General features: G+C 36.1%; 1 protein-coding gene and 2 long non-coding RNA genes across 3 annotated transcripts; all 3 read right to left on the bottom strand.

Moving 5' to 3' along the window:
- Positions 1–559: 559 nt before the first annotated feature.
- Positions 560–1050, bottom strand: LOC119481486. The gene is made up of 3 exons (XR_005205202.1): positions 984–1050; positions 773–843; positions 560–690 (listed from the first exon to the last, which is right to left on the bottom strand). It is a non-coding gene; the product is annotated as an uncharacterized LOC119481486 (long non-coding RNA).
- Positions 1051–9690: 8640 nt separating this feature from the next.
- Positions 9691–10331, bottom strand: LOC119481293 (ubiquitin carboxyl-terminal hydrolase 47-like). Its single transcript, XM_037758069.1, has 3 exons — positions 10273–10331; positions 10012–10140; positions 9691–9928 (listed from the first exon to the last, which is right to left on the bottom strand). The coding sequence occupies exons 1-3, from the start codon at positions 10315–10317 to the stop codon at positions 9740–9742; spliced, it is 363 nt and encodes a 120-aa protein (XP_037613997.1). The 5' UTR covers positions 10318–10331; the 3' UTR covers positions 9691–9739.
- A 136-nt stretch (positions 10332–10467) lies between these two features.
- Positions 10468–11002, bottom strand: LOC119481416. The gene is made up of 3 exons (XR_005205183.1): positions 10882–11002; positions 10671–10741; positions 10468–10588 (listed from the first exon to the last, which is right to left on the bottom strand). It is a non-coding gene; the product is annotated as an uncharacterized LOC119481416 (long non-coding RNA).
- Positions 11003–11205: the final 203 nt, after the last annotated feature.

Raw genomic sequence — 11205 nt, 5'->3', positions numbered from 1 at the left:
CACCATCCCATACAGTTTGTACTTGTTGTTCTACAATGAAGAACACGGTCACATATGTGAAGATACCTTTAAAGCAAACAAAAGGAACACCATTCAGAGTTACTTCCCCTTACCTTCCTCTGTAATGTACGCGGCACATCCACACAGCGGTCTGATTTGACATGTGACATGGTGTTGTAGTCAAAGTCAAATCTCTTGAGGAGTAGAGTCAAAATCTGAGGAAATTCCACCATCTCACATCCCTAAATAGCACAAGGAAGGTTATTAAACACTATCCTCTGATGTATTATCTCACTATCCTACATCATTTTCAGTTGAGCCCAGTATAAAATTTGGCCTGGAATACAGTTTATGTTCTTAAGGTCAAAACTCACAGTTTTTGCATTTGTTTTCTTTTTACATTTGTTGCAGTACACCATGTTGTCTCCACTGAATGATTTAGTCTGGAAAATACTTTCAAAGCTTTGTTTCTGTAGAAACACATGAAAATAAATAAAAAAATAGATTAGCATGCTCACAGCACATAAAAATACTAAACTACAACTCTGAATTTTGGATGCTTACCACGCTGTAGGTTGTATCATGGGTATCTTTTAGTGACAGTGGAAGAGTCCAGAATGGATTCGTCTCTTCATTGATGCTGTGGCCTTTGGAGCATTTTGTTGTGTATGTCAGCTGTCCTTGGAAAACCTTAGCATAAACATGTCTATCATCACACAGCTGTCTGATTTGTACAACTGTAAATAACATTGTAGATTTCACAAGTGCTCACCTTAGAGGCCTGTGGGTTGATCTTATGTAAAACCATCTCCAGGCATTCAGCAGCATCACGTTGTTCACGAACTGAAAAGGGATAGATTAAATTGTATCTAATATATAAATTTAAGCGAAACATTTTACTTAATTTACTACTATGTGACTTTGTTATTGATTGCCCCTTGATGTTTAAATGTTTTCATCTTATTTATGACTGTCCAGATTACCATTTGTAATCTCCAAACTCTTTGTGATGTCTTCTGTTCCACATGTATTTCTCTTCAGGCCTTCAAAGATGTTTCTCAGTTTATTATCCGTTTGTAAATGTGGATCCAACCTTTAGGGAGAAAGTAGTTTCTCAGTGAATAGTGACTGCTTACTCTGTCTTAATATGCTCACTGATGGAGTTTGAAATGCCAAATCACATTATAATATAATGTTTCCTCTTAATATGTTGTTTACATTTAGGTTGCTCTCCGTGTACTTATATTTTGTACAGATGAAAGCAGCTGTTTCAAACCTTTTATGGATCTCTGGTGTCATGAAGAGAACCTGCAGGACACTGTTGAGGTAATCCGTGGCTCCCTGATTACGCAGACCATGAAGTCTCTGTGGCCAATTCCCTTAATGCAAAGAAAGACACAGAGACATTACGTCATTACAAAATCTCCATTCAGTTATGGTTAATTGTTATTTAATTGGTAGCCTATCACTGGAGAAAAAAAAACGGGTCATATTTATGGCTCATCAATGTGCTTTCTTATTTACACAATGATTTGCCCATATATGGTAGTGACAGCAGACCATATCTTCATATAAGCAAAGACATCTAATTTTCACACTTACAGTAGGTTTCCAAATATGTTATTACAGGTTGTTGAAGCAAAAATACAGGTCTACCACTATACTTTATTTACATTAGAACTATATTGTCAACCAATGTACTTTGACTTGTACTCAGGTCTTCACATGATTAGTTACATATCAGAGAATATATAGGCCTAATACTTACTTGATCCCCGCTTTCTTTTCATTTGTGCAGCAGATACTGTACTGTACCTGATGTCAAACAAAAAATGAATTATTCTCACAATTGAACAACCGGTCCTTTATTGAGCAAAACCAAAATCTGAATGAATCAAACTTTAAAATAATATTCTAATAGATAAACTTGATTTATCCTTAGCTCTTTTAACAATAGAGTACTTTGATGTTTTATTTTATTTTTCTCTAAGATCAAAGGGAGCATCATCTTGTTTAATTTATTCAATTCTTACAAATTGTCAATTATGATTTTTTTGTGGGATGCTGGACTGAGTATTGTCTCGGTTTTTAGACTTTATAGACTTAGATTTTTATGTGTCTGTCTGTCAGACCTCCTGATGTGCTCACACTGAGCTTCTTAGAAGCTGTGGGTTTAAAGGAAGAGTAATTTATTCAGTAATAAATTCAGCAAAAATATGTTAATATTAAAGTGATAGCTTATGTTCTCACCTCCCCTGTTGCATTTCAGAGAGGTGAGCACTACCTGAAAAAAAACAACAGCAAATTCAAAGACCTAAGAAAATGATCCCTCTTTCGTGCATCAAGTTCAGCATTTGATTTTATACAAAAAATAATTTACTGTCAAAGATTTGGAAACATAAAACATTTGGTTGAAATAAATGAGGAAGGCGAACATTAAAATTGATAAATGATCGAAAGTCTTACTAATGTAGAATTCTTTTGTGGTGGCTGTTTAACATTAGGTCTAGAGGTGTGGTCTCTTATTATAATGCAAAAATCAAATATAATATAAATATTTAAAACTATACTTTATAGTGTTGGCCAACTTGTTGTTTCTTCCAACTTGTTGTTTATGCCTTCATTTTACACATATTTACCTATGCCTTTACATTTCTGCTTATCATTTAACACATTTTTCAGTTTTATGTCATGACCTGTTCCTCTGGCTGGTATGTTGTCTTTACAATATGATCCATTTTATCCACAATACACATTTTATGACTCCTCAATTTTCTGTTTACTATCCAGCAAAACAAATACAAAATAAAGAAATCATAAAAACAAACAAAACACCATTGTACAAACTCAAAACTTTCTTTAAACCTTAAATACCTTGTGTATTTGTAGATTTGGAGGTGCCGGTTGTTTAGCCTACTGTTTTCTGAAGATATGCTGAATATGAAGAAGAAAGCAAAAGAAAATGGAAACGTTTCATTGGAAAATAATTCTTATCTTGTGATAATAATCGAGTATCTATGAGAAAGACTATAGTCTAGGCCTATATAGAATTACGAGATGACATAGTTTCTACATAATTGCGATATAGAAAAGTTAATGACCTTTGATAAATGCAATACACTTCTGTAGCCTACTTAGGAAAGCACAAAATAAAGTCTGTATCTGCATAGTTGACAACAAATGGCATTCAAACTGTCTATTTAATGCTGTTTTGCAGTGAGCCAATAGAGATAGAAATGTAATGCTTACCCAGACTGGCGATCATGTAATGAAATCAGTAACGTTAGTGGAGGCTATAAAACACAAGTCTTACCTTCGTTTGTTTTACAGCTGCCAGCTGTCTGCCCTCCCACTTAGGAACATGATGATGATCATGATGTTATGAAACTAGAAAATAAGGTTCAGAAAGGGGGGGACATTTGTGCATAATGAGAATGTGACATGTGTACAGTCAAGGGCATACGTTTCGGGGTTTTTTTGGTTGTTTTTTTTTGAGGGGGGGCATATATTAAGCAGGTGGTCTGGAGGTCCACCCCCAGGAAATTGTGAGCGTCAAACACTTAATTTCCTGCATTCTGGTGAATTTTTTTGCACCAATTTCTGTCTTTTCTGCATTAACTTATAGTTGACATTTATTTATGTAAATGAAAACACACTTATAAACACATTTATACTGCATTCAAAAAACTGCATGGTTTTTAACCCAAACTGCATGTGATTATCATAAAGTGGGCATGTCTGTAAAGGGGAGACTCGTGGGTACCCAAAGAACCCATTTTCATTTACCTATCTTGAGGTCAGAGGTCAAGGGACCCCTTTGAAAATGGCCATGACAGTTGTTTGCTTGAGCAACCCTAAAAAGAGTCTAAAATCTATGAGCCAAAACTTTGATAACTTCAATCAACTTCATTGAATTGATCTTAAAAGTCTTCCCAACAGTTCTTACAGGTTTTTTTCTCTTGTTTTTCATTCTTGCTTTCTTTCTTTCTTAATGCCGTACGCCTTCCTTTTTTGTATTAGTCCTCTAGTGAAGTCAGTAAGTGTATCATTGTGCACTGTCACTGTGACCTTTCTGTATTGTGTTTGCATGATCTAATAGTGTGGTTGTCTCCCATAATCATTTAGCGTTAAATGGCTTAGGGTACAGCAGACAAGTAGACAAATTAAGAAATAAAACCCATGGATGCATTATAAGATAATGGGACCCTGGGCACAGACATGTGAAGGGCCCCTACCCCTCCTACATACAATAAGAACAAAAGCCACAGATTCAAAGAGATATCTTTTGGATCATTTTGCATCTCTTTGTGGTTGTTTTGTGTCTCTTTTTGGTTCATTTTGTGTCTCTTTTAGTCATTCTGTGTCTCTTTTTGGTTGTTTTGCAAATAAAAATTTGAACAATATCATACCACAAGAATTACTTCCTTCTTCCCACAATTTAAATATTTACATAGACAATTTCTACTTCAATATCAAAATTGTAGTTATTAACATGTCTTATGACATAGTATTTGAAACTCAATTATGAAACTAAATTATTGATATTTTAGCAGCAATGCAGAGCGTTGCAAAGAGGAGGAGTTACAAAAACCAGATAATATGAATAAATGTGGTAGAAATATTGGTGAAATGTATGTGTAACTGCTGACTCATGGTTAAGTCAGATTTGGATAACCAAAAGGAGCCACAGTGACCTTCATAACCTGTTGACGTGCAAAGAGGTTCAGGCTGTCTAGTCATAAATATAAAACTCTTGACTTCTTGATATGTGCAGGACATAAATGGTTATGGCTTGTATAAAAACAATAGAGATGAGATGAGTCATAAACACACCTAATTATGACCTTGTTTTTCCTGACAGTTTAGGATAGACGCTGACATGCACGCAGGATCGTATTCAGTAAGTGGGGGCTGCCCTGGATACGTGCATGCAAGTGACTGCTTACATGCACATTAATGTTTAGTAAGAACAACTGATATTTACTAGGATTTAAGATGATAATACAGCAGGATAAACAGTATGATCAATATAATAAGACATATCAACCTACAACAAGCTCAGCTGCTACTGACTCGGTCAAGACTGAAATCTTAAACGTGCTTTACATGTACAGGCTGATTACCACTTACACCTACTTTGTGCCCCCATGTTTGAAAAAACACTGCAGAAATGTCCTCTTGGATGTCCCTATGGTATAAAACATAACATAAGAACATAAAATAAAACAAGTGCCCTCTACGGTGTGCAAGAACACATGATAAAGTGCCCTCTAGCCTAGGCTAGGACAGTGGCAGACTCAGGCCAAAAGCCCAAAATAAAAAGGGCACCAGTTGTATGCAGTGGGTACCAGCACAGAGAAAGTTTTCTAGTAAGTAGAGCAGCCTATACGGCACTGCGTCGCATTTCCTCCACTGGAAGGGCACCCTGGGTGCAAAATCTGATGCAGTGCCATAGGCTGCCCTACATGGTAGAAAACTTGCTGCCGCTGCCCCTCAGATAGCCTGAGTCAGCAACTGCCTATGACCAGTTATGTTCAGTAGCTCCTCTAAACTTTCAGCTGAGGTGAAGGCAGTAGAAAACCACATATATGTTTCTCCTTCTAAATGACCATATTGTTCGTACCCTTGAAACATAACAGAACAGAATGCATCAAGCAACTGAACAGAAACCTCTGAAACCTGCATTACTGTCTTTAAGACTGGCTGTAGTAAGCTCAGTAATAAAGCCAGAGTGAAGATACGGGTATCATAAGAAAATATACTTGTAATGGAGTATTTTTACAGAGTGGTAATAGTACTTTTACTCGAGTAAAGCATCAGAATACTTCTTCCACCACTGCACAAAAAACAGATGATATGAATAAATGTGGTAGAAATATTGATGAAATGTATGTGTAACTGCTGACTCATGGTTAAGTCAGACTTGGATAACCAAAAGGAGCCACAGTGACCTTCATAACCTGTTGACGTGCGAAGAGGTTCAGGCTGTCTAGTCATAAATATAAAAATCTCGACTTCTTGATATGTGCAGGACATAAATGGTTATGGCTTGTATAAAAACAATAGAGATGAGATGAGTCATAAACACATCTAATTATGACCTTGTTTTTGCTGACAGTTTAGGATAGATGCTGACATGCACGCAGGATCGTATTCAGTAAGTGGGGGCTGCCCTGGATACGTGCATGCAAGTGACTGCTCACATGCACATTAATGTTTAGTAAGAACAACTGATATTTACTAGGATTTAAGATGATAATACAGCAGGATAAACAGTATGATCAATATAATAAGATATATCAACCTATAACAAGCTCAGCTGCTACTGACTCGGTCAAGACTGAAATCTTAAACGTGCTTTACATGTACAGGCTGATTACCACTTACACCTACTTTGTGCCCCCATGTTTGAAAAAACACTGCAGAAATGTCCTCTTGGATGTCCCTATGGTATAAAACATAACATAAGAACATAAAATAAAACAAGTGCCCTCTACGGTGTGCAAGAACACATGATAAAGTGCCCTCTAGCCTAGGCTAGGGCAGTGGCAGACTCAGGCCAAAAGCCCAAAATAAAAAGGGCACCAGTTGTATGCAGTGGGTACCAGCACAGAGAAAGTTTTCTAGTAAGTAGAGCAGCCTATACGGCACTGCGTCGCATTTCCTCCACTGGAAGGGCACCCTGGGTGCAAAATCTGATGCAGTGCCATAGGCTGCCCTACATGGTAGAAAACTTGCTGCCGCTGCCCCTCAGATAGCCTGAGTCAGCAACTGCCTATGACCAGTTATGTTCAGTAGCTCCTCTAAACTTTCAGCTGAGGTGAAGGCAGTAGAAAACCACATATATGTTTCTCCTTCTAAATGACCATATTGTTCGTACCCTTGAAACATAACAGAACAGAATGCATCAAGCAACTGAACAGAAACCTCTGAAACCTGCATTACTGTCTTTAAGACTGGCTGTAGTAAGCTCAGTAATAAAGCTAGAGTGAAGATACGGGTATTATAAGAAACTATACTTGTAATGGGGTATTTTTACCAAGTGATATTAGTACTTTTACTCAAGTAAAGCATCGGAATACTTCTTCCACCACTGCACAAAAAACAGATTATATGAAAAAGATGTAGTAGAAATATTGATGAAATGTATGTGGAACTGCTGAATCATGGTTAAGTCAGATTTGGATAACCAAAAGGAGTCACAGTGACCTTCATAACCTGTTGACGTGCAAAGAGGTTCAGGCTGTTTAGTCATAGATATAAAAATATTGATTTCTTGATATGTGCAGAAGATAACTGATTATGGCTTGTATTAAAACAATATAGATAAGATGAGCCATAAACACACCTAATTATGACCTTGTTTTTGCTGACAGTTTAGGATAGATGCTGACATGCTTGTACTGTGAATGCCAATTGATGTATTATACAGTATAATTATATCATATTATAATGTGTATTGAGCTATACTGATAATGTTACATCTACAAAATGAAACTTGTTGTTCAGGTGATCTAAATCAGCAAGGACTGGAGAGGGACACTCAAGTATCGAACATGAGGTAACCAGAATTAGGGACAGAAAGACAGATATTTCCACCAAAAAGGTACTTTATTTAGATAAACCTCCCCTTTAACATCATCAAATGGTGTATCTGCATTAAATACACAAACAGAGGGAGATGCATTACATTAACAGCAGTGCACATGCATTTACTCATTGTAATCATAATTACCAACTCAAAGCCAGAGAATATCTAAAAACAATATTCCAGTTAAACATGGGAATTTAGTCATAAAGTGAACAGACAAAGACATGGCATTATCAAAGTGATAAACCTTAATGAATGACTCACATTAGACATACGAATGAAGAGGTCTGGCTGGTAGCAGGACAAACAGAGAACGGTTCTTTCTCCTCCCCTCTTAGTTATAAGAGCACTGATTGAGTGCAGATTGGGCCCCGGTGAGCCCTTGGCTCCTCTCTGAGCTCATCAGGGTTATGGTAGACATGAAACAATTTCTAACACTTGTTCTTGGAAAAAGTTAATTTTGATTTCAGAATCTATTTAGAAACCTTATCATTACTCAATAAAATCATAGAAATCCACACATTCATGCTTTTTTCCTTTTTCTTTTCTCTATTACAACAACAATTACAACGAATAGTTGTGACATTCCCCAACACATTTTGAAAATCTTCCCCCCAGTTTTTCCTTTAGCTCAGTGCAGCAACACCTGGTCCAATGTAGTTGAAAAGGATAATGGGAAATGTGGGAAACACAGCTATTATCAAAATAAAAATGACATTTTAATCTTTTAAATGTTGGTTTATATTTCAAATTCATCCAAAGAAAGCTAATGTACATCACTATCTTTAGAATGAGAAACTTTCAAACAGAATAAAATAAGTGAAACATTCTCTGATCATCATTGAAATTTACCACAACCTCACAGCTACAATATGTATGCACATGCATATACATTTGATTTTGTGCCCTTGATTTTCGGGTGTGTGATTTATGACATTGAATCAATATATTGCAGTAGAATGTAATACTGAAAAATCATACACCTGTACTTTATTGATGGTCAACCATAACATTTGTATCTGGTTTAATAAATGGAAGACAATATTTATTAGGCAAAGTTGATTCTTAATTATCGAACAATTATACTCTTGATTATTTTGATATAAGGTTGCTAAGATGATGGTTTACATTTTTGAACCCATTTAAGCCAAAATAAGGGCCAACAGAGACATGTCCTTAAATAAAGGTTAGTTAACCTAAATAAAACCCAAAACCCAAAAAATTAACAACAACAATAAGATTACAACAACTAGGTAAATAACAATGTAAAACCGTGTTCTTAGATTCTCTCTGGGCAGAACCTGGTGGAAAAGTAAAACAGGAATTAATTTCTCCAGACAAACATGTAATACAACAGTAAAAAAGTCTCAAAAACAGTTAATATCTAGTTCTGTCTCTCTAGGTTTGAGATAAGGCAGTTGGAGTCTCATATTTGTTAATGTTGAAGTTTGAACTCTCTGACTTTCTTTTGTGTTCTACCTTGTTGCTTTCCAGATCTCCAGCCTGATCTCCTTCCTTCCCGTCTGTTTCAGTCCGAGACACTGAGTATTTGAAGTAGAAGAAGAGTTATATATTCAGTAATTATCTGTATCACTATCAATTTCAGTAAGAACAAAATATTTTCCTTGACATAATTTACTCCCTGGAACAAGTCTAAATGTCTACACCCGAGTAATGTGCCTTTGGAAGAAGATACTTAAATATTCCTATGTTTTTATATTTGGCTTGTCAATTCATTTTTATTAGCCATGCTAGTGGCATGGCTCTGAATTGGTCTCACAGGGAATCTGAGACTGTGGCTTTGAAGCGAAGAAAAAAAAAATAGCAATGATCTGCTAATATTACAGTCATAGCCTAAAAGATTTATTCATGTATTTTTGTAATCCTACCTCTGTACATGAGCATATATACAGTCCCGGATCTGGTGAACAATAAATTTGAAGTTATTGTTTGCATAGAACAACAGAAAGATGACAGCACACAGTCAAAATTTCTGGATAATGCAATATACTGTATATCTCAGATTATTAAAATCAAATAAAATTGATTTTCTCAAACATACGTGTAAGGTCTTCTGTCTGCAAATGGTTGTTCTTTAACCTGCACCATTCAACAAAAACAAATCAAACAATGTTAATGCATTTTCATTTAATGTCTGATCTTTCTTGAATGTATATCATGGAATAGATGAAGTAAAATCTGCCTCACCTTGTTGACGTGAGCGTCATCAAACTCATACCAGGTTTTGTCCTCATTGATCAGGATGGTGGCTGTGTAGTGTCCACCTCGTAGACTGCCCATGTGATTCACCATCCCATACAGTTTGTACTTCTCGTTCTACAATGAAGAACACGGTCACATATGTGAAGATACCTTTAAAGCAAACAAAAGGAACACCATTCAGAGTTACTTCCCCTTACCTTCCTCTGTAATGTACGCGGCACATCCACACAGCGGTCTGATTTGACATGTGACATGGTGTTGTAGTCAAAGTCAAATCTCTTGAGGAGTAGAGTCAAAATCTGAGGAAATTCCACCATCTCACATCCCTAAATAGCACAAGGAAGGTTATTAAACACTATCCTCTGATGTATTATCTCACTATCCTACATCATTTTCAGTTGAGCCCAGTATAAAATTTGGCCTGGAATACAGTTTATGTTCTTAAGGTCAAAACTCACAGTTTTTGCATTTGTTTTCTTTTTACATTTGTTGCAGTACACCATGTTGTCTCCACTGAATGATTTAGGCTGGAAAATACTTTCAAAGCTTTGTTCCTGTAGAAACACATGAAAATAAATAAAAAAATAGATTAGCATGCTCACAGCACATAAAAATACTAAACTACAACTCTGAATTTTGGATGCTTACCACGCTGTAGGCTGTATCATGGGTATCTTTTAGTGACAGTGGAAGAGTCCAGAATGGATTCGTCTCTTCATTGATGCTGTGGCCTTTGGAGCATTTTGTTGTGTATGTCAGCTGTCCTTGGAAAACCTTAGCATAAACATGTCTATCATCACACAGCTGTCTGATTTGTACAACTGTAAATAACATTGTAAATTTCACAAGTGCTCACCTTAGAGGCCTGTGGGTTGATCTTATGTAAAACCATCTCCAGGCATTCAGCAGCATCACGTTGTTCACGAACTGAAAAGGGATAGATTAAATTGTATCTAATATATAAATTTAAGCGAAACATTTTACTTAATTTACTACTATTTGACTTTGTTATTGATTGCCCCTTGATGTTTAAATGTTTTCATCTTATTTATGACTGTCCAGATTACCATTTGTAATCTCCAAACTCTTTGTGATGTCTTCTGTTCCACATGTATTTCTCTTTAGGCCTTTAAAGATGTTTCTCAGTTTATCATCCGTTGGTAAACCTGGAATCAACCTTTAGGGAGAAAGTAGTTTCTCAGTGAATAGTGACTGCTTACTCTGTCTTAATATGCTCACTGATGGAGTTTGAAATGCCAAATCACATTATAATATAATGTTTCCTCTTAATATGTTGTTTACATTTAGGTTGCTCTCCGTGTACTTATATTTTGTACAGATGAAAGCAGCTGTTTCAAACCTTTTATGGATCTCTGGTGTCATGAAGAGAA

Source organism: Sebastes umbrosus, chromosome 22 (genome assembly GCF_015220745.1).
Source record: "Sebastes umbrosus isolate fSebUmb1 chromosome 22, fSebUmb1.pri, whole genome shotgun sequence".
NCBI lineage: Eukaryota > Metazoa > Chordata > Actinopteri > Perciformes > Sebastidae > Sebastes > Sebastes umbrosus.
Note: the sequence above shows the minus strand (reverse complement) of the source record. Positions and strands in the feature narration are given on the sequence as shown.

Bases quoted from the DNA above. Each gene is read 5' to 3' on its own strand.
- LOC119481293 (XM_037758069.1), bottom strand. From the start codon at position 10,317: ATGGTGTACTGCAACAAATGTAAAAAGAAAACAAATGCAAAAACT. The intron at 10,141-10,272 runs GTGAGTTTTGAC...TGTGCTATTTAG, and splicing joins AGAAAACAAATGCAAAAACT to GGATGTGAGATGGTGGAATT. The intron at 9,929-10,011 runs GTAAGGGGAAGT...TCTTCATTGTAG, and splicing joins CGCGTACATTACAGAGGAAG to AACGAGAAGTACAAACTGTA.